Source organism: Ceratina calcarata, unplaced genomic scaffold (genome assembly GCF_001652005.2).
Source record: "Ceratina calcarata isolate Rehan_Ccalc_2016 unplaced genomic scaffold, ASM165200v1 scaffold12, whole genome shotgun sequence".
Taxonomy (NCBI): domain Eukaryota; kingdom Metazoa; phylum Arthropoda; class Insecta; order Hymenoptera; family Apidae; genus Ceratina; species Ceratina calcarata.
Window position 1 is genome coordinate 639,376 of NW_017132978.1, and position 27,345 is coordinate 666,720.

The following is a 27,345-nucleotide window of genomic DNA, read 5'->3' on the forward strand; positions in this document are numbered from 1 at the left end:
CGGCGGAAGGGTCCGGCGCACTTTTGCCTGTGCGATGAATTTTCAATGGGAAAACCGACGGACCAGGGTGCATCTGTTTGTCTTTCGGATCACGCCTTTAACGCCGGAGACTTATAATGCCTGTGCCGCGTGTACTTACACGCGTGCACGACTGTACCCCTCTTCTCGTCGGAGATTTGTTGTTGCGGCACGGCGTTGTGTACCGCTTCGTTGTCAATGTTTCAAAGTCGATCTTTCGTTTGGACACTCGAGAAGAGAATTTCTTGCCACGATACGACAATTGTGCGACACAAGTCGCTGCGTCCGTTTGAACGACGTGTTTACGACTGTAGAATCATTTTTGGACGGAAGTAAACGCGATCCGTCTTTGCGACCGTCGAGATCCAATATCGTTCACCTTCCCGATCGAAGAAACAACTGAAATCCCAGCTGAAACGCTGTAAAAGAAAAACCGTAAGAAAAGGACAGGCGACGGTCGACTCGTAGGAGAAATAAAATAACGGCCAGCTCTCCTCCCGGCTCTCGTCCTTCAAAAGACTCGGAATATTGTCCTGCAGTGCAAACAGTCCCAGACACATTCCGCGTTCCACTTCGCCCGGAGGCAGCAGCGCCAAGACGTTTCGGTTTTGCCTCCGCCTTCTTCGCCACGGTTCGCCGTGTTTGCCCGCAGGCAAATGTGTTTCCTTAGGCTGTCCGAAATGTTTGGACGGAGGCAACGCGCCGCTTCAACCGGCCGCGAGTCCTCCACGACTCGACGAACATCGGGAGCACGGGGGTTTTCGATATAAAGTATTCGCCACCTTTCTTACGAGGCGTCGTTGCCCCTCGAGTACCCGTCAAACTACGTGAAACTGGTGTGCAACGACCCCGAAAACTATTAGAAGCGTCGTTAAATCGCGAGCAATAGCCTGTTACATAATAGAGTTCGATGTCTGACCAAGTATTGACTCGTACTACTTGTATTGTACTCTGTCCTCCACGTATGCTTATATGAACACGTTTACGCTCAATCGTCATCGAGATTTTCGTTGTCTCCACGAATATCGAAGACTTCGGAAGTATGTAAACATATTTTTCACCCAGTTTTTTACCTCGCACCATCTGATTCTATCGATCGACGGAAACTTGTGCCAGAAATTCGATGTCAAAAGGTACTCGGCGCAAACTCCCCGGAGTAGTAGAACCGCTTCATCTCTAAATCTGTCCGTAACTGGTATCGGTAATCTCGAGTTAACTACCGGTAGATTTCGGCAAACTGTCGCCTAGCAAACGATGGGGCATCCGCACGATCAGCTCGCACGTAGCACGAGACGCGGGTACGAGGTCAGCTCGCTGCAACGAAGACGGCCGGGATAGGGCAACTTATATCGACTCGTCGTCGTCGTCGTCCTCCGATCGGGTCATCCTCTGTGTATTCCGATCAAAGCCCTCCGGGCAGCGTGGCGACGGTGCAGGTCGCATCCTGGATGCACCCACACGCTCGCGCCAGTCCCATGTATTCGCGTACATACCTACGGGGAACGGATCGAGGCTGTGTCGGTGCATTGTCGTAGGGACACGTGTAGGCTCTAAGTACGTTGTGTGCGTCGAGTTTGCAAACATGTCTGTAGCGTTGTCAGGCGGGCAGGAAATTACGTCCGCCTTTAGCCGCTCTCTATATTACACCACCACCACCGGCTGCCGCCACCCCCCGAGTCTGTGCGCCCGCCCGGTTCGCATACACGCATAAACGGACACCTAAACCTAACAGATACATCTACGCGCGTGGCTCTATACGACGGCGGCCGTCCTTATATTCGAATTGCCTCAGAGGGTGCGCTGGCGCGCACACGCGTGTACGTGCTGGATCTCAGAGGATGAGGCGGCTTCGTAGGTAGTAGCTACCTGGGCCAGAGATACGTGTGTACACAACCGTTGTGTACCAGCGCGGTATGGTACATACCTAGGGCTAACAATAATGCGACTAGTTGCAAATGGGATGGATACCCATACCTGCCGACGTGACGATGTGTAAGATGGCACCGCGACGCGACGCGTCCTTTCACGGATCGTGCTTCGCCAGAATGATGGACACGCTCTTGCAATTAAACGTTTCGCCAGTTTAAAACTTGTAGAAGATTCGTTTCGTGAGAGAAAACTTGCCGAGCTTCGATTACCCGACATCGAGACCAACTGTACATTGTGCTGCATGTGTCGTGTTCTCGAAATTGTCCAATTTTTTGTCACCTAGTTTATACGCGTAGTATAGTAATAATAACGAGTCGCGTTCCAAAGGCAGTGGATTTTTCGGTAGAGCATGTACACATCGTCACGTTTTTCGCCGGCAGTAATAACGGGAGGAATAAAACAGCAGCCGGCGAAACGCATAAACGCATAAAACAGTACACGAGCGAAAGGTAAAGTTTGAAAGGCAAATTTATCCAGATTTTTTGCTTTTGATCTTATCAGCGATTACATAGCGTCGATTTCAAAAAACTGTTTTATCCCTGGGATCTTTTTGCCTCTCGCGAATCGAATGCGTACCTCTCTCCTCCTGTTTGTTTTCCTTTGTCGCCGATTCGCTTTATGGTAGTGCCATTTATCCGTCGATGGGTCCGTTTGGCGAAATTTTCGCGCGCGTTAAGACCGAATAAAAGTGCGCAAACGAGGGGATAGTGGCACTGATCTACGGCGTAACTAAAATATTTATCGGCGAATAAATTTGTTCGTCGTCGCCCGGGGTAAACATCCAAGTTACTTATGGTGTGGGTGCAGTGAATCACAGTTAATACCTGCCGCGCGTTCTCCTCGGTGAGTCGGCAAACTTAGCTTAGCGAACCGTACTGGTTCGCAACACAATTCGCACGAAATTCTGTCTTGATCAATTCGCTTCCAAAAATTGTACTCGACGTCGTTATCGACGACTGGGCCTATTCGGAATTCATCTAACATGGTCATTACGTTTACTTTGTTCTTCGATTTCTCGTCGACTTGTTTCTTTTAAAAAGTTCTCGAATACTTCGACTCGCCTGGCCAATTGCGAGAGTCAAGGTGTTCGAACGTTCGGATTTTCGCTGAAAGTAGAATCGTTCATTGGCTGTCGAACGAGGCTCTTGTCCAAATACTGTGAGTCACTGGGACAACAGTGGATCACCACTACCATCTTCGATACTACACAGTACGTCATCACCGCGAACGGGGTCGAAGGCTCGGCTGATTGCACCGAATCCTTCGGGGGACAGGGGTTTGTTTATTAATACCTCGAGATGCAATCCCTACACCCGCGCACGAACCTAAACACTTAATTCTGAACTCCGTTTAATCGTTCCCACGGTTTTACAGAGGTGGTATTTCTGTCTGTACATACACTCCGTTTAATAAGGATCACTGTTCAAAGAAATCATTATTGCTATTATAAATCCTAAACCCAATCTTGTATAGGAGCGTGTACAAACGGTAGACATTTTTTTATTTCAATAAGATGTATCGTTTGTGGCCCTTGCACCGTTTGTGGTCAGTAAAAAAAAAAATTCGAAGGGAAGAGACGAAGGTCTGAAAGAATTGTCGCAAAAAAAGTAAAAGAAATATTAAACGGTTTATTAAAGAATTACTGTTCTTGAACAGAGAGAACTATCTCACCCACTGAAACGGGAAAAACTCTTCCGTTCGTTCGAATGAAACAAGACACTCGACGTCGCGTCGGTGGTATCAAAAATTAAGACGCGTTCTTCGAGATGAAAGGGAAAGCAACGTGAAGTGTTTGCATGGGCGTAGCGGGGCCAAGGGTGTGCGCCCCGTTTTTGCATGGCATTAGCGCCTGTATTATTGTAAGCCGACGCGTATAATTCTCCGCGGTACAGGGCGGGCCGACAAATTCACGCGTCCCTCGTATTAATTTAATATCGTTACGCCAGCTCTCACCCTCGCGCCGTTCCACTCTCTTCTATCGGATATTTACACGATACGGTAATGATAAAACTGCAGTCCGAAACCGATCGTTCGTTCGTCGCGCAACCTGTTAATCCGTCGACGGTGCAAATCGAATATAAATATGTTTATAGGCGCGTATTTGTATTTTTCCACGGCCCGACGAGTCACAATTATACCGATTAATAACGGGAGAAAAAATAATATCGCGATCAAATCACCGTTCCCCGATTGTTTCCCGCGGATCCGAGTTTGCAATGATTTTTTCGCACACAAACATGTTCATCGCTCGACAAGTTTTACAATAAATTTCGTAAATGTTCAAAGGCGAGTATGACTCCCAAAAATAAATGTTCCCATTTCAAATGGAAAATTGTAGAGGTGCACGATTAAACGTAACGCGTTTGATAACGAGTCACGGTTAAAATTAGTCGAACAAGCGTGGCTGGAAAACGAGTGGCGGCGGATCGATGGTCGAAAGGGCGCCGGGGATCGAACGAGCAGTCGCCGTCGGACGAGCCGGTCCATCGACGTCGCGGTCGACGCGTGACGTTTTTCCTGGCCGGATGTAAATGCGGGCAATATCGCGATGTTGGCGCCATTGGCCGACGCTCGAGTGACTGGTGCTGATTGATGTTGCCGTGTTTGGTCAGAGGGTTGTTTCTCCGCTACGATCCGCGCCGCGACGAGGCGAGTCCCCAGCGGACCCAATAAGCACCTCGCGCATACACGCGTGCCTCGCTACACCTAACTTGGTCGAAGGAAGCGGAGCCATTGTTTACACACGAACCGTACCGCCCGTCTGTCGCGGTACTACGAGCTTTTCCATCCCCGCGTCGTCGCTCCTCAGGCTCCCCTGGGGGAGGAACCAGCGTCGAATCATTCTCTTTCGAATCACTTAGTCGACTTGTGAAAGTACGATTCATCGTGCTGCGATCGCGAAGGGGCAATTAAATTTCTTCTTCAAACGTTAAAAGTTGTACTCTGATGGACATTCCAGTATTCGTCGCACATCGTTATCTTTAACTATCGCAGGCTTAGAGAGAAAAGACTCGCGAGGATTCTTTCGTTCCGATCGAAACGACGACGAGGTACAAAGTGGAAGAACAGTAGCGATCGAACAGTCTATTAACGCGGAGTCGAAAAACGCGCTCGGTCAGTGCCGATAATTAAACAGAGGCAGCCTCATTAGCTCGGAACGAGTCTAATCCAACAATCACCGCGGCGAAATGAAATGCGCAACGCGCGAAGGGACGAAATCGAGTTAAAATCTCGCCCGCGAACGGGAGAGGCGCGGTAGGTGGTTGGAGAGCAAAAGCTTTCGTTCGCCTCTCTTCCCATCCCGCGACCTGAAAATGCATTAATTATACGAATGTCGACGTGTCCGCGGCGCAGGAATATTTCAATCTACTTAAAAAGCCATTCGCGTTTCAAAGTAATTATCGCGATGAAATTAAAATGTCAACCGAGCGCGCCGATGTACGTACACGTGCGGAGAAACGCGCTCACGCGACCGAACGAGTCTGGTATCGCGTACATGCCCGTGCGTTCTGCGATCGGTATTTACCTGCAAATCTAACTAATCTAAATGGTAATGCGACGGAATTACGATTTCAACCGTGGCCCTCGCTGTTTTTCAACAATCCGTTGTACTTTGGACAGATAACCGAATCGCGAGCCTCATTCAGTTCTGTCTGTGAAAATTTAGAGGAGGTCGGAATAGTGGAACAAAAACCCTCGAGAAAGTAGCTTTCAGCTATTGGTTACAGTTTAACGAGTGTATCAGGGGACACGCGTTTCGAGAGACGTCGTATTTTTCTTTGACAAGCACCGTGGATCCCTTAAACGACGTTCTCACCGCGCGGAGTTTCGAGGGCATTCTATTTCTATCCAGTCGCGGCGGCGACGGGTAAATGAAGTCACTTTACAGGTGCGATAGAAGCTGCGAACGAGGTCGGAACGGGAACGCCTCGTTTCCACCCTCTTTGCCCCCGTCGTCTTTTCGATGAGGCGGGCCAGGGGCTGCCGGTTCGAAGAATGCGACGCGCATCGAGAACCGCAGCCAATTTCAATATTTGAGGAAACTCGGGTGACAGGAGTTCCGCAAAATTTGCAGGTAAAAGGCGAAAATGTCCGTGGTGATTTAACGAGCCCTTTAAGGTACTCTCAAAAAGGACTCTGTTGACAGCCAAACAAACTATTCGGAATAACAGGTTAAAGCCTCCTACCACGCGCGCGATAACGTCTACACATGAATATTGAGCAGAGGAACCTCGCGGAGATGTTACCTCTCCGCCGCGGCTTCTCTATTTTTTACTACTTTTTCTCTTCGCCCGCCTCTTTTTCTTCTCGCCGACAGGAGCCCATGCATAATTCCGCCGGTGGCAAAGAACGGCCGACACACGAATTAAACAAACAGAATTCTTTATGAAATATCTAACGACGGGGCGAACTGCCCTCATTGTGTCGCGTTCGCAATTCTCGTTACGAAGCCGAGGCGAGTATTTAAGTGCTCGACGATTTATGGACGGCGCGATGCGACCGAGTGAATCGTCGAAAAGAGACGCGTTGCGAATTAAAATCGGCGACGGAGGACGGGTCGCGTAGCGTCGGTACGTTCTTTGAATGGGCTCGAGCGCGAGCATACGGGGGTGGAGCTGCGGGTTCAGCGATCGACCGCGTGAAATCGACCACCTCGTGCACCGCCGCCATCCCACGGGCAGCATCCACCATCCAGCATCCAAAGTCCACGTTCCTCTCCCTCTCTCCCCGCCGCTTCCGCCGTCCACCCTCGTGCTCGTTGTATTATCGTGCGACCGCACAGGCTAGCCCCTACATCGTCAACACATCCGGGACAAGCGGTGGTGTGCGTGAGCGCGCGAGCCCCCGTTCCCTTGTACGTACGCGCACCGTTCTACATACGTAGGCGCGCGCGCGCGCCGTATATACGTATACATATGTACATGTACGTACGTAGATCATAGTTGCGCCGGCTGCACGGTACATCGAGATGGGTTCGGACGACGGATATACATACACTTTGATGGTAGCGCGTCCGTGTGTGACGTGATTAAACCGCCTTCGCTACTCCCACCCTCCGGCATCGCTTTCCACCCCCGACAACTGCCGGCGGCCAACATGGCCGCCGCTAATTAGCGCCTAATTATTATTTATTGCATCGGACGCGACCCGGTATGTGCCAAGCGACAGTCGCGACACACCGCGTAATATAACTGCCCTACCACCCCCGTCTCTGTGCCGTCCCGCGGCCCCCCGACCCCTCTTGACCCTCCATCCTCGTTTTCTCTCTACGCTCCTCGCGCCGTTGTACGTTGTGCCCTCGGGCGAGAAGCCAATCGGGCTACGTTACGATTCGCATACGACCGAAATCGATCTCCCTCGTCGCATTGGCATCGGTGACAGTTCTCCGAAGGATCCGATAGGATCTTCGACAGTTTTCGATCGTCGTTCATGTTCTAAACGCGTTACGAACGTGTCTTTATGCCTCTCGTTCTTTATTTGTAATCATAACTCTTTGAAACCTGTCGAATTACGGTTTAGTTTAAAGGATATACCGTTGTCGTTGGACTACCCTACTTTGCGTCGGTGTACAGAACTAAACGACGTTCGATCCTCAATCGGAAAACGCGTACATGAACGTGTGATAGCAATAGCGTGGCAAATCGATCGTAGATACGCAGAATTGTATCTGGGCATCGCGGGCGTTGTCGTGCTACTCAGTTTTTCCGCGGAACGATTTAAGTGAAGTCGCGACAGTCAACGAGAAGAAGGGGTAGCGTAGGAAATCGTAGTCGAGTTGCGGCCGGATCGGTCGAGTTAAGTCGGGTCAGGTCGAGTCGAGCAGAGGTACCAACAGGGCGGTCGCAAATATTGGTATTTGGCAAAGACTATCCTTGATCCGTGTCTCTCTTTCTCTTTCTCCGCGCCTCCTTGTCATCGCACCCCCACGCCTGTGCATTCTCTCGCTTCCCGTCGTCACCCTCCTCTTTCGTCGGTCGTTGTCTCTTTCTTCATCCGCTTCCGGATCGGGCCCCGTCGCCGTACCAGCCTCCCAGAATGAACCAAATTCTTCCGCGAATGAGACAGCTTTGAGAAATCAACGTGAATTATTTTAATGTTCTTATTCGTAGGAGCGTTGGGTGCTAAAGGGCGCGCGCGCGCGCGAGTCCGTCTCGTCGCCGGAGCAAAGAGAACAGGTTGCCCGGGTGGCTCGAGCGCGGTTCGGGTGTACTCGAGAATAATAAACGGGTAGCAAGCCGGGGCGGCTTATCCTCCCGCGATAGGAACGATATTTTTTTCCGAATGATCGCGCGACAATCGAGTCCCGTTCGGAATTTTCGCGCGGGGGTATGGCAGCGCGTTCTAATATTTACTTCGGGGAACTGTAAAAATGACGAGCCGGCGAATACGTTACACGTGAAAAAATCTATGACGCGCGAGCGGCGATTTGCTAAACGCCAACACGATGCTCCGATCCACGGGCTACAGCTACCAGGCCAGCGCAAATAATCCTCGATATTTTGAAAAACTTTTTGCCTTTTTATAATCCTCCTGCAGAGCAGATTCGATGCAGTCGAAACGTATGTTTGGAGAATTCGGAAATGTTGCGCACGTCGATGCGTGAGCGGCGTCCTCCGTTCGGTTTCATTAAATTGGCATTCGTTTCGGTACCAGATGCGATTGATATTAGATATCGCAAAATATTTATCGTCCAAGTAATATTGAAATATTTTGTTCAGAAGCCAAGAACATAAATGCGCACGAATATCGTAGTGACTATTTTCTCATTAAATATCAGGAGTTTGGAAAGAATTTTTGATCGTTGCAATCGAAACCTGAACTGGTTGAAAATATCCCAGCTCCACGACAATAAAAATGTGTTTAAAATCATTTTAATCGATAACGTTTAATACGTTTCTTCGTGTAATTGTCGTGACACGGCGTTCGTCAGGTGCGATTATCAAATTATATTTAATGGAAATTCTCACGGGCAGCGAATCGTGTCCCCAATTGCTTTAACGCAACCATGACTCTCCACGAGCGTTCATGTTTGTTCAAGCAGGAGCGACGCTATCGCATTCTCATGCCGGGAAATCTCCCAGATAGTCTTCTTCTTGGTCTCGCTGATGCGCGTGAATTCTATCGTTAAGCATCCTTCACACACACGCCACAGCTATAAACAGTTTATCAATCTTTATGCAGTTATTATATGAAAATGATATAATTCAGAAATATAGAAAAATCGAGATTTTCCATCGTGTCGATTGATATTTCAATATGACAAAAATCTAATTGCATCATTGGATAAGAAATTCAATGTTTCTTCAGACAACCGAAAAAGCGTTTAAGATGAAATCGAGAAACTACATAGAAAAATCGCTGGTGCTCCAAATTTGTAGAAGGAATCAAAGATTAAGATTGCGATCGGTAAACTGTCGACTGTTTGAGAGGTCCCTATACAACCGAGAATGTTTGTGAAGCTCGACAGGAAGCAGTTGCACGTTATTTTTGTGGCGACTCTGTGAGCGCGGCTTAACGATCGGTCGTGGCGAGGTACGGAGTTTGGTGTGACGGAACGGCGAGATACAGCCAAGGTACACAGGGGAAAGCAGCACGGTGCAAAGCAAACGTGCGACTACTAAGGCTAATCTCAGAAATGATAACGCCGAGACAACGTCGCCGGCCCAGATGTCAGACGTTACGACTCGCCACAAGAAACGCGTTGTTACCGTGCTCGCCTGTTATCCGTTTCACGCTCCCAACTATGGAATTCCCAGTTTCCACACAAACTTGCGAAGGGTACCTGTTCCCGTGAACTAACATCGCTCCTCCGCGATAATCTCCGCTTCAGGATCTTCGTATTCCCATGCCTCGCGCGGTTAGGCTACTTTTATAATTGCAGGGTAAGATTTCGATAGGGGAGGATGGGGAAGAAAACAGTGTAAGCATCTATCGGTCAGGATTTCCAAATAGTATTAACATTGTTGATTCAAGCATCAACAATTTCCCCATTCATTTTCGTTATTTCCATAATTCGATCGGACCATTTCGAGTTACCTCGCCTCTGTCAGCCAACTATCTCGCGTTCAACAAACGATACGATTAAAACTAGAACCCAGGGAATGAGGATAATATATCACGTTTGACGCCAATAGAACAGCCCACTTCCGTAACAATGCGCCGGCTAATTAAGGTTGACGCGAGTCCGGTCTTTGTATCGGGCAACCCTCGCTCAGTCGAGCTCGAGACTCGTCGACACGTATGGAATCCTTTTATCGGACCGATTATCAACGTTTACGATCGACCACCACCTTGTTCCGTCGGTCTCCCTTCTCTTGCCTTTGTTTTCGCAGAACCGTTTTGCCGACGGGATCACGGGGGGTGAGATTCCGTCGTTATCCGTGAAATCGGGTAACCTCCAGTGCCGAAAGTGATCTGAAACGATCTTACGTCACGATTCGCCACGTGCACTCGAGCGTTATAATTATAACGATTAAAAAGCTGTAAAAACGTGTCGCGGCATTGAAACCCAGTCTTCCGTGAGACCGGAAATGAATCCTCCGCATTTAGCGCGAGTACACGTGCCGGGGACACAACGAACGCTTGTTTCGAGAAATCGAATCAAAAGGCGAAACACCTGCGGCACACGTCTTTTTTTTTTGTTGGACACAACGCGTTTCGGGAAGATACGTTCGATAAGAATTCCTCCTGAATGGCATCTGATTGCTGGACAATAAGATTCTTAGAGAATTCGAATAGAAAGGTAAACTATGTTCCTTTCTTTTCTACTCTAATTCGAATATATTATACCTTCTTGCTCTGTGGCAGACAATGAGCCACGCCAGTTGTTCAAATGTCGATCCCTAATGTTGAAAACTAGAGTTTTACCTTCCATTTTTCTATTACGTTTAGAAATGATTAAACAAATTCGATAAGATGCGCATTTATGTCATATTATAGAAAGTATGAGACCCACTTTAGAAGATGATAGCATAGTAATCAATGAAAATAGTTACGGATGTATTGGCTATACAGTCAATCCCAAAAGTTTATGCACTTTAGAAACGCATTTTTTAAAAAGAAATCAGACGTCGGAAGAACATTGCTAATAGGAAACAANGTACATAAACTTTTGGGATTGACAGTATAGCCAATACATCCTTAATATGTTCTTGCATTTGAAGGGAAGTGAACCTTTTTTCAAAGAACGATATAAATCGTTGTTTCTGCGAAGAATTCATCCCTTTCTTCGCACTAGTATTTCCATTATGACTACAAAACCTATGTTTAGCGTACGGTTAAATCGAGAACAGTCGACAGATTGGCCATGAGCGAACATATGGTGGTCATCCGCAGTTTTGTAGGCGCACCTCGTCGCCCTTTCAACGTCGACCCTAACCAGGTTCTTCTGTATTCGTTCGTGCCCGATCTTTCAAAGCTCGAGGCAATTGCCTGTCCACTTATTATGTTTTAACAACGCCACTTCTAATGACATAAATCAGACACGGAATACTAATGGGAGATAGGAATTGCGTGGGTGTACACGTAAAGGGAAAATCTGAATTAATGGTCAATTGCGTTTCCATTGAAAGTGGCAAACAGGAATTATTATACGATTATTTCTGTCCCCCGCTGTAACTACGTGGGAATTCGAAGTTCCATTCTAATCTCTACGTCGATAACAGGTGCCCCTAAGGCATTTGAAACGATTCGTTCGGCCGATTCCATGCGATTTTCATGGTATATCCGGCTCGGTTTTGCACGATACTTTTTACCAAATCGTTGGGAAATCCTCGACGCAACCCAGGAAACCGAATCGTCGAGGGATAGTAGGGACGTAGTGGCCGTGTCTAATCGACGGACGGTCAGTGGTGCCTCGAAATACCCTCGGACTTTCTAACTATTCTCGATCACTTGTACCCCGAAGATTACGCGTTCACAAATCGTGGTCGCCGCGTTTGAACCAGTTTCGCCTAACAGGATCTAAATCCCCGCAGCGGAAGGTAGATTTCATGGGAACGGATTTCGATCGATCTCAGACTTCGCGTATTCTTACGTTAGTTTTTGTGGGTGGAGATTTAGATTTGGAGGAACGACCGGTGAACGAGGAAATTGATTAATCGAGAACGACAGTTCGAATGGGTTTGAGAAATACGTCAGGTGAACAAAGCCAGTTTTGATACCTCAGAATTAAATGACATTTGGAGAAAGAACAACAAAAGCAATTTATTCAAAGGAACGATACTTCAAAAATACATTTCCAAAGGACATAAAAAGGCATCGATAAACATTGGTTCGGACTCAAATTTTCTTCACTTTGGACAGAGGCTCGTCCGTTAGGTTCCTTCTGTTCGGCACCCACGATTTTGGTACGTTCGCGTTCGGCGTCGTCGAGCTCTGCTTACGCTTTTTACTTCTCCCGCTTTTCGACCGTGGCCTCGTTTTCGTCGGCCGTTTCTCATTCTTCTTCCTCTGCGATCGAACTCGACGAACTGGCACCATCCTACGTTTCACGAAGTTCGCTTTCCCACCGTCGGGATCGAATCTACGTAAAGAGAAATTACGATGGATATTCGTGAGAACCACTTCAACCCTAATTTCATTTATGTATTTATTCCGTTCACGTGTTACAAGAACCCACTTCCATACAAAATATTATACAAATAACAACAAGAAGTAGAAACATAGATTAATTTGTCCTAAGTAGTGCAAATATAGTGACACGCAGAGTATCGAGTATCGATAAAGAGTATAATCATTAAGTGTATAGTTGAAGATAAACTTTTATGCGAAAAAGACCCTGAAAATTGTCGGTTTAAAAATCCGTCATAGTAGATCCGTTTTATAAAATGATATGCTTATGGGGTCACCTAAATTTCTTATTCCTCTTGGCAAGAATGCCAAAATCGAGGCCACGGCGAAGAGCCACGGTCACTTGCTTCCGAAGTGCCTTTCCAGCGGTGATGTTGTGCTTGTTGCTGATCTGCTCGATGATCTCCTTCTCGGAGAAGCCCTCTTCCGGCTGCTCCGTCCTCAGCAGGTCGTACACGAGGACCGACTTCCGCACCATCTCGATCTTCGGTTCGGCTCTCGTCAAAGGGTCGATCGATGGCAGAATATGCCGGAAAGTAACATAACGACGGAGCACGCGAAACGAAACGAGCTGACGTCGCCGATACGAAGTCAGCCGTTCGCCTTCCGGCCGATTTCATCGTTCGATTCGCACGACTCCTACGTTCAAGCGGTTCGAATTTTTTCCCTTTGCCAATTTCGTCGATACGTATATATATACACGTTCTTTTCCGAATTTTCATTTCGAGCTTCCGCTTTGGCGAAAACGAAAACTAATAAAACGCTGCGTTTGTTCATCGAGCCTGCTAGAAATTGCATTTTGAAATCACGTTTACTTTTTACACGGCCTGTTTGGTTGCTCTAGTATTTGCGCTCGCCGCATTTATTGCGTCCCTTCGCGACATGCGTCGGAACCAGCCGAACGACATCGTTCGTATTAAAAACTTGGAAAAATCTACATTCGAAGCGTAGCTAAAAATTATATTCGACTCCGTCCCATGTGGTTGTCACGGATAATCAGAATCCGTTGGAATTCACCGAAGAACCACAGTCGCTCTCTTCTTGTATTTCCCTCGTAGTTCATTCGAAATCGCTACCATCTTTGGACACGTTGCACCTGAGCTCCAGCCATCCGCGCGTTCGTCGCATCCACAGGATTCCACGACGAAGCTCCTCTGTTTGCCAAGAGGGATACGGATGCTGGAGGGTTTAGAAGGAACGGCTTTGGCTTTGAGGATACCTCCCGAAGGAGGAGGACAGGGCGGCCGAGGGAGCGGCAGCGGTGCGTCGTCGCCGGTGCTTAGAAAGAGGGAACACGGGTGGATGGCCAGCGACTCTGATTTCCGTCGGGAATTTCGCCCTATCCGGCGCAACCAGGCGAAGCCGCCTTTAATCATTCGATTGCCGCCGCTTAGAGTCCGCTTCCTCGGCCGGGACCGGTATCTAACCGCCCGCCATATTTACCCAACATCCGACGAGCCGGACACGTTACTCCTACGCCGCGTACCTTTAATCGATTTCCCGTTCCTCATCATTTTCTTTCGAGTCAACAATTAGAACGTTTTTAACTAGATCAAGGAATTTTCGTTTCCCAGCAGTAAAAATACAAGTCGAATTCGGATAGTTTTGCGTCCAATCTCGTTTCTATCATCACTCACGCGCTAATCAAATGAACGTTTCCAAATTTTTCTATAAGAAATCTTAATAAAATAATATAATCTCGTAAACGAGGAATATTTTATTCGTCGCCAGTAAAAATGTATCAACGGGAAAATCCCTTAAGCCCCCTGTACGTTCGCAGAGAATAGAAGATTCTGATTCCGACTCGCGGAAGAGGCTGCTCCGTGCGCAGCATCGTATAGGACGATAGAGAATCGAATCGCCTTTCCTTTTCTTCGTTCCTGTAGGACGGAGCCCGTCGGGCATCGGTTTCCCGGTTTCCTCGCCGCTTTTTCCAATTGTACCCGGCTCCGGCTCCGGCCACGATTCGCCCCCGGCCGGCCCTCGAAGTCAGGGCAAGTGGATTATTGACGGCACGAAACAATGCCGTAGCTTTGTTCCGCGCGTTTCGAACGTAATATGTTCGATGCAGCGGTAGGGCCTGTCCGTCCGTCAGTTTTGTGCGCGCATCGAGTGGCTCCGAGCCGGACTCCGCGGAGTGGCTCTCCCCGTCTCTCTCGCTAACAGTGAGTCAAGTACTCGTGCGGTACATCTGGCTGTCTGATCGATGTTTATTAAAAATCATACGAAATCTCCACCGCGTCACCCCTCCGCCCCTCTTGGTCCCGCGCTCTTTTTAGAGCATTCGACGCGGAAGTCGAGGAGCTGATACGGATTTCGGACAGATATCGAGTGCCCGCAGGGTTTCCAAGCCTGTGCCGAATGTTCCGAGAAATTCTGGATAACAATAGATAGAAATATAAATAGAGTATTCCATCAGCCGTCATTTGACTACGCTGGGTATTTAAATAAATCCGTACTTGAAGTTAAAATATCTGGCGCCATTAATGTTCCTCGAGTCGATCGCTATTAGAAACGAATAACATTGTTAAAAAAGCGTGTCGCGGAACGAACGCTTAAAGAACAGACGGCCAAACACTCGAACGGCAGTGGTGGTACAGCCGGTGTCGCCGATGGAAGAAGAGTACGGAAAGGTGGAACAGCGATTACATTTCAAGCCAGTCCGTGAGCGGCGACGGTAACGAAGGACCGGAGGAAGGATAGTCGAGGAATTAATTCGACTCGACCATCTTTTTTCCCCCCTTCTATTCCGTCCCTCTGGGGAGCAACTGGCTGCCTCTTTGAAGGAGGGCCAATAAAATCGTCCCGGGAATCTCCTTCTCCCTGTCCTCCGGGATAAGACGAGCACTCGACCGAGCTAAACTATCGGATCTTTTCGCGAGAGACTCCGAAGTCGCGGGGCGCGATTCCCGATTACTAATTCCGATTCGGAACTTCGTACGATTCCATAAAAACGACGAACATCGTTCCGAGTCGCTGAAACATTGGGCTCGTAATAAAACGCGGAAGTGTAGAAAGCTGTGCACGTTGGGGAACCGCGATCGAAGACGCCGAAATATCGAAACAGGAAGGCCTTCGAGGCGAGTCTCGTACCATTGGGAATAGGAAGGTTTTGCTATGGCGAATTTTGCCATGGAGGTCGTGATCCAACGTTCAAACATCCCTGTGGGCAAGAGCTTCGATTTGGTATCCGCCGGCGGTAACTACCGTGCAACCCCCGAGATTCAAAAGTGGTGCTCACCCCCGCGACCGAAATTTCCTGTTACGTATTCACTGCCTTTACGTTTAAATGATCGCGCGATCCGTGCGGCTGACCTAATTGCCCTCGAGCCCACTGAAATTTCGAAATCCGTCAGAATTGATTTTTACAAAATGGATAAGAAATAGGACAAACGACGGAGCGAAATGAACAATGTGTACACGTTTATAGCCTAGTCCTATGAATTTTAAGCGATGCTCATTAAGTTTATTACGTTCTACAATTAAAAACGGTAGGCAAAAGGGAAGAGACGAGTCCGCTGGCGGTGGACCCCTGTGAAACGTTTGAGCACCGCATGAAACCTTCTCCACGGGGGTGGAACAACGAGGGTGAGGTTTGACAGTGGCTGGTGGCTCGGAGGGATTCAATATAATCGCGCAATAAAATTCACTTACAAGCTATAGCCGTCCCTGTCCGCCCCTCGAAAGCGGCGCCTCTCTTTTACCGCGCCGTCAACCCCTGTCGATTCGTTTCTCGCTCGTTCCAAAAGCGGGCCTTCGTCCCGCTCGAAGCGTTCGGGGGAGTACACCGCCAAGTATTATCGTTCAGCTTTCGACGGAAGCTCCCTAGGCCCTAGACGACTCCCTTTTCACCTCCCACCCTCGCCCAGAAACTTCATTTTCGTTCCTTCGCCCCTTGCGTCTTCGAAGCCATTTTTAAGAAATATAACTAAACAATTTCAAGATGAATTAATAAAAAATGATCTTATCAAACCATCGATGAAAGTAGTGTCAAGATTCACTTTTTCGTTATACCTAATTATCTATCTTGTTTCGGATGAAGTTATTTCTACTCGTTTAATCGTCCTGACGTTTTTATCAATATCAGAATTTCTGTAAAACCGTTGAACGTTACTACGGCTTCTGTTATTCAGAATGGCCTTTGTCGTAACACGAATAATTTGGTGTAATTTCGTCGAAGCAACCAGTCCCCGACACGGACCGATCAATTGAGTGGACAATTTTCCATTAAATTATGCACTCGCAATCTCGGTATGTCGACGCACGTCGATCGAGCCAGTGTACGTTGCGTACACGGTGAATATAATAACGAGCTCTGCTATTTTCCTATTACGCTTACCTTGTATCGCTTCTCTCGAAGCTCGTTCCACAGAATTCGGTCGGCACGGAAAATACGAATCATCGTTACACGTATTTTTCATACTCCATTGCGACACTATTCGAAAGATGTATGCAATAATATTAGCGTGAAGCTGATTCAAGCATCGTGCGATATTCCTCGTTCATCCTCTCGGCAAGAGATTGAAATGAACAAGACGTATCCTGGATTAAACGCACTAATTCGAGGACTCTCTTTGTTTCTCTTCGCAAAAGAACCAAGAACAACGGACACGCGGAATGGTGCGATGCACCCTTGCTCTCTTTTCCATCCCCCGGCCCTCCCAATTTCAGTCGGATCCGTCCGGCAGGGAATACAATCAGACGTCTCGTAGCAGTAGTTGTATTCGGTATATCGCGTATGTTGACTCGGGGTATATTTGTCCAGCAATGGAGGCGCGTTGCTGCTGCTGGTTGAGAAGGGGTAGTGGGCACGGTTCAAATATCGTGTCGCTTCGTTCACCGCCGCGACGATTATAGACGCATTATCGTCGCGAAACGTACGGTGTTACCTGTGAAATCTCCCAAAGTCGAAAATTGTGATATAGAAGTTGCATCTCGGTTTGTAATACACTAATAAAGAAGAACATTTGAATGAAAATGATCTCGATATAATCATCTACGAAAGTCAATCGCAAGGGACGGAATAGAAATTATTTGGTGTCGCGAACGAGCGAGGAAAATCGTATTTTCCTTCGTCCGAGGAAAGTAGGACGTCGACGGGAGAACGTCGAAATCGGTATTGGCAATTGGCAGCGGCTCGTAATTACACACCCGTTAGAGGAGGTAACGAACGAGGCGGTCGAGAAGCAGATATCACTTGGCGAATCAATAAAACGTGTTTGGCTCGGTCAAACTGCGTGTCATCGCGTATCCATCTCGAACGCCAAACAAGTACACCGGCTATCATTTATCTCGATAATTATATGACCACTGATTACCGGTTCATTTTCTAGTAAATATTTAGCCGAGCTCGAAACGGGATACCCCGTGCCTCTGTGTCCGTATCCTGCTCTGGGAGACGCGGCTAATCTACCCGTTCCTCTAACAGCCAATTTCTCCCTTTATTCGTCGACCGAAAAATTACTGATTAAACAAACAGTTTCAGTGATCGAAAAGTACATGCAGGTACCAAAATTGTTCCTTGCTTTGAGGCTACTGATTAGGTATCTCGATTCGTTTACCCAGAGTAAAAACAGTCGTTCTTAGATCTGTATTTAACTGCTTCGAAATTAAGGAGATGGACTAAGGGGGTGGATTTAGGGGTTGGAGGTTCGACAGTGGCTGATAATACGAAACTGTGGATTTACTAGAACCCAGTTTTCGTTCTTAGGTCGGTATTAAACATCCCTAAAAGTCTCATAGGTCGCAGGACTCATCGGGAGGGTGCGTACATATATGTATTGTACATGAGGGGTATCTACTTAAACGGCAGGATGTAACATTGTAACATATGTACCATAGCAGCAGGATGGCAAGGATGAAAGGCGGAGCCAGCTGCAGCCAACCAGCAGCTAGGATTTCCATTTTAGCTCGTCTCGCAGGACTAACCGTGCAACCACGGCGAACCTCGTAAAAGTCCTGCAGCTACCATTAATCCAACGCGAGTCTATTCGCACGTTGCAACTTGCAGTTCACGCTTTCGCCCTCGGGGAATTTTAAATTTAGAAACTTTCCCCGTTAAGGCACTCCGTGGAAACTATCGATAAGACAGTTTTTAGTCCTGGTAGAATTTTTAAAAAGATAGAGATCGATTTCGATGCTTAGGTGGCAGTCAGCGAATTTCCAAAGGATCGCTCCTGCATGATGAGGAATAATAAGAATGACGGACGGCGCAGAATTTTTTAAGACTGTAATTCGAAGTTTGGACTAATGTTTATGGGTTGGAAACGAATGTTAATCAACGTTCCACGCGAGAAAAAAATAATATTCTACTCGGGTCACCGCGAATCGAAGAATGATCGCGGTGATGAACGATTTTCCGCGGTCCGATTCATTTGTTAATCGTTCGCGGAAAAGTGCGCTGGTCGCCGGCTAAACGATTTTAATACATCGCGAAACGCGATTCCGACGAATATATTAGCTTTCGAATTGTTTATCTGATTATCGGACATCGATCGAAGAATGGTTATTTATATAATGAATGAAATTTATTCGTACCGCGGATACCCGGGGGAATATATTATTGCACCAACGACGACGTTTGCCTTTCACTTCATAATGAACATTACATAACGAATCGCAATCGGTTTAATTAATATTATCACTGGACTGGACGAATTCATTAACGCAGGCACCGGACGCCGCGATTTTTCTAACGATCCACGATTATTATTATTATTATTATTGTTGTTATTATTATTATTATTATCTCCGCTACCGGAAATAATGCGATACGAGTTGAATTAACGAGGACGAGAGCATAAATAACGGGCTGAATTATGCGTACCAACTGCGAACCCGGACTGTATAAAACTCGAACGACATAATCTCCTGGAAATAATGCAATTTCATAGCTCGTTTAAATAATTATTCTTTAATGGGTCGCATGAAACGGTGTTAATATTTATGTGCGTATAGGTGCATTAAAAAGGGGGTAATTAAAAATACGAAATGAACTTTTCATCCTGACTCTTTTATTTATCAAACGCGTCGACTAAATGTACAATGATAATTTGAATCTCAAAAATTGTGTGTTACTAACGCATAAAAGTTACGGGACACTGATTGCATAATATAAAAACTGACTATGTCCCAAATCGGAATTTAAGCAGAAGTCACTGACTATTTCTCGATAGTAACTCTGGTTTCCAATTTAATAGTAAATTCATACAAGAAGGTATGGTTTACTCCAAAAATTATAAAACGAACTATTATAACTGAAACGTCCTGGCAAATAAAAGCTAGAAGCAAAGAGCAGAGAGAAAAGTGTACGATGATCACAGGAACTCGGAGCCAGGGGGAACGCGGGCATCAATCGACCGGTGGCATTCATTAAATCATAGAGACGCGTCGGTTACGCTCCGTTCCGCTCGTTTCTGCTCGACGTCGTCCGCCACCGATATACCAGCACGTTGCCCAATGAATAGGTCGTGTTTGCATAGGTCCCGAGGTGCAGCGCGCGTTGTTAGGGGATGCGAGGGGGCGAGGCGCGGAGCGGAGAGCGGACGCGAACGAGCGCGCACGCGAGCGTTCAACGACGGGGTAGAGTGCAGAGAATTCGAAACGTCGGGGCGAGAGAGACCGAGAGAAAGAGTGCAGCAGCAAGGAAGAGGGAAAGGCTCCTATGTACACTCAGCTGTCGGCCTGTTTTTACCCGCGCTCTTTTCTAAGCTCCTGCCCCGCCGCGGTCGATTCCAGTCCGACCTATCCTGGAAATCGTCCCCGTTCCCAAAGTGTGCGACGCTTTGAAAAATTTATTAAGAACGTTCGTTTCACGAGTAACACCCAAACCGGTTATCATCTTCCTGGAGTATCCAGGGTTTAGTTGGATAGAACACGGTCTGACTATATTCCATTTAATACTACTAGGATCTGCTCTTCTTTCCGGGATCAGTCCGTGAAAACATTCAATTTTCTTCAGTAGATCTGGATCGTCTGGTAACTCCTGGAATTCTGTATAGCTGTAACAAAAAATTTGCAGTAACTATTATTTAATGTAGTACAGTAAATTTCGGTTAATTGAAGCTCCGCTTATTTGGGGCACGTAAGAACGACTTCATTTTGCTTATGTGGGACAGAACGCAGTTCTATTGAGACAGTGTTTATCATAATGTCATATCATGTAGTAAAGCTAGCAGTGATTGTTTGCATCGATTAGCCGAGCATCTTGTATACCACCATTAATACAATTTTTATGGAAACTTAAATAGCCTCGCGACTTTTATTGCACGCAAGTGTCAGTTCAGTTGTAACGAAGCTGTAAGACGTAAACGCAGTTAGGGTTCAACGAGGGTCGATAATTGCCGTGACAGTCAACAACGTTAAAGACCGTGATCAATTTCGCAATGAAATCTGATTCGTGCCGCTGCCTCGACGACTACTATGCAAATAGGTTAAGAATACAGTTGCTTATTACTCGCCGCGAGGGACCCGGTGTTTGATGTGGCACACGTCGTGTGTGCTTAAACGTCGGGAGGGAAAGTAGCCGTTCGTGCTACGCAATTTTCGCGACTTCCCACCTTTTGTCCGACCGAGAGCTATAAGAACAGCTTCCACGGTGTCTCGATTAGAACAGGAATTTTTATATAAAAGTCTTCTATCAATAATAATGACAAACATTTGCATTTCCTTTTTCGGCAATAATTGCTCCTCCCGTTCGGGCTCTCACTATATTATCCTTGGTGGAAATGAAAAAAGCAGTAAAGGCACTGCAATAAACGGGACTGAACTCCCGAACTGCTACCGACCCGTTACCGGAAGGATAACAGGAGCGAGTAGGAAACAGGAAACGGAAGCGGAATCGCCGGGAGCAGAGCGAGAGCGACATTAAAGAAAATTAGACGTAAAACCTTGCTGTTCCAGAAATTGAGTTTCTTCGCCTTTGGCTAGCCGGCGGCCGAGCTCCGCGGGGATCTAATTATCAGTTTCGCAACTTTTGAAATTAATAAAACTCCCGTCCCTTTACCCACCGCCCTCGTTCAGCCCTCCTCGACACCCTTGCTCGGTCCCTCTTGTTATATTGCTCTTCCAAGTCTCGAAGAACCGACTTCTCTTTGAGACCGGACCGAAGTTGCTCGAACGGCCGGAGGATGAGGCACGGGAAAAGGAGTTTCCAAGTCTCCGGGAGCGCAGACAGGAAGGCTGTTTCGCGAGGCGCGGAATTTATCGGTCTTAATACGAACGAACCTCGAACCTCCGAGAGCCCGCGTGAAAGTTTTCAACCTCTGCTCGCATCAGACTGTTCTGCTCGATTCGCGGGTAGACAGCCTCTTCCTGGTTCTGTTAGTGTCGCGCTCGAAATCAAATTATCCGGAATCAAAGAAAATACGTCGGGACGACACTAGAGACCGATCGAATCACGCGAGGCGCGTAGCCGAGAGGAACGAGAACGTGCGGACACTCGAGGGTCGACCGCGTGTCTCGAAAACGCTTCGGGACCCGTCCACCGACGAAAGTAACATTTCTGTAACGGTGACGTGGAGCACCCTCGACCGGCCACGCGGGGACCCGTGGGTTGCCGAGGAGTAATTCGCTGTCACGACAAGCTGCGGTTTTACATCAAAATTCGAGTGCTCCATTGATACCGGTTTCCCCGTCGCGTCGCTCGACCATTATTCGCGTTTTCGTTTCGATTCTATAGGAGGCTCCGTCGAGAGGGACGAGCCGGGGGCCTGCGCTTTTCGAGTTTCGACCGCCTCGCGTTTAGTTTTATGATATATTCGTCGAATGGATTTTCCACATTCCTCGACGTTGAATATTTATAAGTCCAACGTTGGTCATGGATTCTCCTTATGCTCGTTTATGTTTCGAACCTATTCCAATTTAGAAGTACTCCTTATTTTCTGTCAACGATTAAAAATACACAGGATTAACCCCAATCCATTCTATGCATTGGCCGCTCGGTGGAAACAAAAACCAGATTGATCCGAAAAAAGACCCGAATAAAAAGCGCCCCCGGTTTAGAGACAATCGTCATCGAAGCAACTATCGTGGCCGCGAAAGCAACGACGAGGGATGTTTCGGGGTAGTGGAATAGGTGCAGTCTCCGTCGAAGTGGCCTCGGGGGATGGCTGGTCCGGGTCCTGGACGCAGAAACGAGCGAGACACGTTCGACCAGCAAATCAGAGTCGGTAATCCTGAGCGACAGGGAGGCTTAGCGCCCCTCCTGGAAATGGTACCGGCGGCGAGGGTGGCCAAGGAAGGGTGACCCCGCACCCCGTTCACCGGGCATTGTGCGCGGTCGCGCGCGCGATTACGGCCGTACACTGGCCCTGGCCGTGCGCGCATCCCCTCGAATCCTTGGCATCGGTAACCCCGTTGCGATCAAGGGTCGCGAATAATACCGGTTAAACGCTACATATTGCTCGATCGAACTGGAATTTAGCCGGGGATTCGAATAACGATTTGTCGCCCGGCTCCTTCGATCTCCCCTTCCCGGGGCGACGACGCATGCTAATTTATTTGTACGCAAAACGCAATCTTTTATTGCTAGGAGGAATCGTCTGCCTCGAAAGGATTTCTTGACAATATGTTTAGAACGTACTTATGTGCGTTCTCCGTTTAGTCTCCGTTTTAACGTATTGCACGTTAAGCGGAACGCAACTTTTCAACCCCCGCGAACTTCTTTCCCTTCCGCAGACAACTCGAAGGTAACCCCTCGTAATTCCGAAGCATCGATTCGCGCGCGTGAAGCTGAAAACCCGCGGAGCTATGAGAGACTCGGAACGAGTCGAGAGTGTCGCCGGCAGTGTTCACCCTCGTTCTTCCGCGGTTCTCCTCGTCGTCGGCTTCTTTTTTCCATCTCGCTCCGTCCTCGAACCGAAAACGGAGACGGCGAGGGTGGCGCGGCGCGGGCCGAAAGAGGCGAATTAAAATTCATGAACGCTTCGAGCGGCGTTGAATTAAAATTCATGGCGGAATTATCGTCGGCTCCTCGAAAACAAAGGAACGGGTCGAGTTAGGAGACCGTTCACGAAGTCGCGCGTACCTAGCCGCGGAAATCATCCCTGACGCGAGAGTTCCGCGCGACCGGGACCATTCCAGACCCTTCTCGTCGACTTTTTATCCGACCACCGCCCCCTCTTTTAAACCCGTTAACACCCGTCCGCGTTCGTTTCCCTATCCACCGTGCATAATGAGCCCGAGCCGATCGCTTAACAGGTTGTAATTCAATCGAACGAATTAGGACACGAGGCGATAATCGACCACTCGAATCGTTCCTCGAGATGCGATTTTTATGCAATATCCGACATGTTATTTTGATACAGGTTCTTTAATTTCGTTCTCAAAGAGGATTATCTTATCCAGTTCCCTCGTTCAATTTATCCTTAAACTTCTTCTACGTAATATCGTATATTCTATTTCTTCACCGCTTCTATACTTCCATCGTAAAAGAGTAACACGTGGTCGAGAAACCGTGCGTCGTTGACGGTCGGGAGACGCACGAGCCGATCTTTGCTCATCGGTTCATCGTGTTTTCGCGCGACTACGAAATGAGCCGAGTACATTAATATATCATTAATATTCGAAGACGAGAAAGGATTCTCGGAAAGGCAGCGTTCGAAACCAGGTTTTATTAATGCGCGGTATGTGTACGCGGAGGCGTCGATGTTTCCGACGATAGACGAAGACGACGCGGGGCTTTTTTCGTGGAAGAAAAAGCGGGACGGTTGTCCGCGGGAGAGAGAGAGAGAGAGAGAGAAGGAATTTCTCGTCTGGACCTCGCCGACTGGTCGAGCCGGTGGTAGTTAATTAAGTGCTAACAAGTAGAGAACTACCTCGCGCAGCGTGGCCACCTCGTCGGAGTAAAATCGTACGGACGCGTCGAACGGAGAGGAAAAAAATAAGACCGAGGAGACGCGGCTACAACTTTATTATTTTATTCGGCGGAGGATTCTTTTCCCATCCTTTCCCCGAGCCGTTATTCTCAGCTTCCGATGTCCTTCCGACGAGGTCCTTGAACTCGAATCCGGAATCGCTCCTGTCTACCGATCGTACAGCTCGTGGAAACGAACTATCGGACAGAAATTAATTACTTATTCGTTAACCCTTTCGTTACCGAGGACGAGACGCCTCACCACCGTCGTCGCCTCTCCGATACCGTAGACTATATTCACGTGTTCGTGAGAACGGGACGTGTTAATTGAGCGAACGGTCGAACATTCGACTTACGGTTACTCGAAAATGTTCCTCCGCCTGGCTACCAAAAATAATATCGACAACAGGCTGTGCCTACGATAACGATGCTCGTCTTCTCTCTCGAATGAATTTGTTCACCGGCCGACATAGGTACTTCGGAGAATAGAAAATACGGAGAATCGCACGGCCTTGGGGACATAAATGCATCGATATAGACGAGTTATATAAGTGGACGACGGCGGCGTAAGATTTTACTCGTAGGCTAAAAACGTTGAGTAACGTCGGAGAGGTCGGCAGAAAATGGAAGGACTTTCGCGTCTATAAATACCTACGTAGCTGTCCCTGCGTCGCTAGATTCCGATTAATTAAACAATTCTCCTATCGTTCGTCTCCGAACATGCGAGGGTCAATGCTCAGACGTTGAGGGAGGTCGGGGTTGATTCGGCGACGGGTATCACTTGATTCGACGAGGAGATCGAGATCGCGCATGGAATGCGTGACGCGGGGGTACTCGCAGGATCTGACCAGCTGTTTGAACGACAAATATTTTGTCGTCAAACTTCTGTTTTGCGTGGATTCGGCGTGTCTATATGTACAGGGCTAATACAAAGCGTTTCGCGTGCGTTTACTAAAATCAGGCCATGTGCGCCCCTCGGATTTAAGGGGCTCGGATAGTCACGTAACTTCGGTTTTCATATTTTCTACTCTGCTTTATTGACACCACACGTTAACGTTGAGAATCATTGCTCAAACCAAACATAATAAAATCGAATAATTCTATATTCTCATTCGCGTTTGATACGAGTCACTCGAATTCTCTGCCCGGGACCCCATAGAATTAAAATCTGCTATGGTTCAAAATCGATCAGATGAATCTCGACGACTGAACGACCGCGACAGCAACGAAACGCTCGTATGCATACGCACGGAGTTAGAACGTTCTCCATTTGATTTCCGCTTACACGTGAGCGCACTAAATTTGTAGAATCGGTGCCATGGAACCGCAGTAATTACTGCTGTCGCTCGACGATATTTAACGTGGCGTGTCTTAACGACGATTCGGGACATTGTTGAAACGGCTGCTTTGATACGCGTCGCAACCGCAATAACGTCGCCGGAACAACGGGGACCGGTTGTTTGCCGACCAGACAGTACCGCCGATCTCTAACCGTGTCGGCGACGCACACTTTGTTCAATCCGATGCTCTCGCGTATGTACATAAGTAAGTACATATATAGAGCCGAAGTTTTACGACGGAATTTTCATTTGACGAACGACTCGGAGCGTAATAAACGGTTCGCGAATCTTCGACACTTGACACAACGTCAAATTGACGGACACGTAATTTTCTTACATTGAAACATCTCCGGGTCCCTCTGGACCCGACGGTATTGCAAAAATATGTTTGCAAAGGTATCAGCCGAGATATCGCGGAACCGTTAGACGGTTTTCTCGGTGCAGGCAATTTGCGCGGAGCCGTGAGGCGTCTGATCGTGTACAGGCACGTGTCACTGCGGACAAATAAAGGTTGCACGCTCGCAGCTACCTTGGAACCACGCGTTAACCATTCTAACCGAGATAATCACTCGTTACGAGCGTTTAGCGTGGCCGAGGTCGTCGTCGTCGCCCGATTGGTCGTCGCTAACGTGGAAATAAGTTGGGCGGCAAACAACGCGAAACCCTATCGTTACTCGCCCACCGATACACTTCTCTCAGTCTCTGCCAATTTGACCTCTGCTTCCGGGATGAAACAATTCTTAGAAACCGAGATACACGCTCCGCGCGAAACATTTTTATACGTAGAGAGATAGAGAATAATATGACTCGCCAATCGAAGATACCGGAGCGATTATCTCGATTAACGGTCCATCCCAGTTTTTAATCGCGATCATTCTTGATTTTTATCGGCGTATCACGAGGGTCTGTAAATACGGGGAGCACGATTTTCATTAGGTTATCGCTGATAATTATAAGTTGTACTAATATTTGCGAGGATATTTCAGTTTCGCGAGAGCGCGGGAAGGGGAGGTGGTGCCGGGGCGGGGGGCTACGGATCGAAAATCCGCGGGGTTTCCGTCGACTCGATTTATACGAGTAGGATTTATTTACCGGGCTCGGTTATAAATTGTGTGCGCAATTATTTTATCATGCAAAGGTCTGCCTCGCCGGATAATAATGCGGAACGATGTCGAAGAATTAACGATCCAAAAATCGCGGTAACCTCCGCATTTCGTTGTTTTTAATGGCCGTCCGGGACAAAAATAAACGGTACGATAATACGACTTATCGATCGCGTTTAAGCAGCGACGGTTCTATTATGCGCCTGCGATTCAAAGTTCCGTTTACTCTGTAATCGCTTACGCGATCAAACAGTGGCCCTCGATAACGCTATTTTATTTGAACTTTAACTATTGTCACGGGATAACGAAACAACAACGTGAATCATCGTGACTTTCTTTCAATTATCTCCTCCTATCTCGCTTTTCAAATTTGCAAATGCGTTCGTGATAACTGACTAATCTCTCTCGGCTGATGATTGTTAGTTGAAATGGTCAAATGAAAATTGTAGGCACTGACATCCTCTACAAAGAAAGTTTCTATGCATTTTTCTTCTAATTTCAATATTTAATGAGTTACATATGATTATAT

General features: G+C 47.6%; 2 protein-coding genes and 1 long non-coding RNA gene across 4 annotated transcripts in view; 1 reads left to right on the forward strand and 2 right to left on the reverse strand.

The window, feature by feature from the left end:
• Positions 1-27,345, forward strand: part of LOC113464487 (uncharacterized) — an 81,533-nt gene that overhangs the window by 21,035 nt on the left and 33,153 nt on the right. The gene's annotated exons all lie outside the window — the stretch shown is intronic.
• LOC113464483 (uncharacterized) lies at positions 12,229-12,997 on the reverse strand. Its single transcript, XM_026814473.1, has 2 exons — positions 12,798-12,997; positions 12,229-12,472 (listed from the first exon to the last, which is right to left on the reverse strand). The coding sequence occupies exons 1-2, from the start codon at positions 12,995-12,997 to the stop codon at positions 12,229-12,231; spliced, it is 444 nt and encodes a 147-aa protein (XP_026670274.1).
• The window catches only part of LOC108625756 (uncharacterized), a 43,268-nt gene continuing 35,435 nt past the window's right edge, over positions 19,513-27,345 (reverse strand). For both annotated transcript variants that reach the window (XM_018026016.2, XM_026814468.1), the window contains one exon: positions 19,513-20,519. In XM_018026016.2, the coding sequence (XP_017881505.1) occupies positions 20,225-20,519 (295 nt within the window). In that variant the 3' untranslated portion in view covers positions 19,513-20,224. The remainder of the gene's footprint in view (positions 20,520-27,345) is intronic.

Excerpts from the sequence above, each read along its gene's own strand:
- LOC113464483 (XM_026814473.1), bottom strand. The coding sequence starts at position 12,997 with ATGGTGCGGAAGTCGGTCCTCGTGTACGACCTGCTGAGGACGGAGCAG. Across the intron at positions 12,473-12,797 it reads AAGAGGAATAAGAAATTTAG|ATTCGATCCCGACGGTGGGA; the intron begins GTGACCCCATAA and ends CTCTTTACGTAG.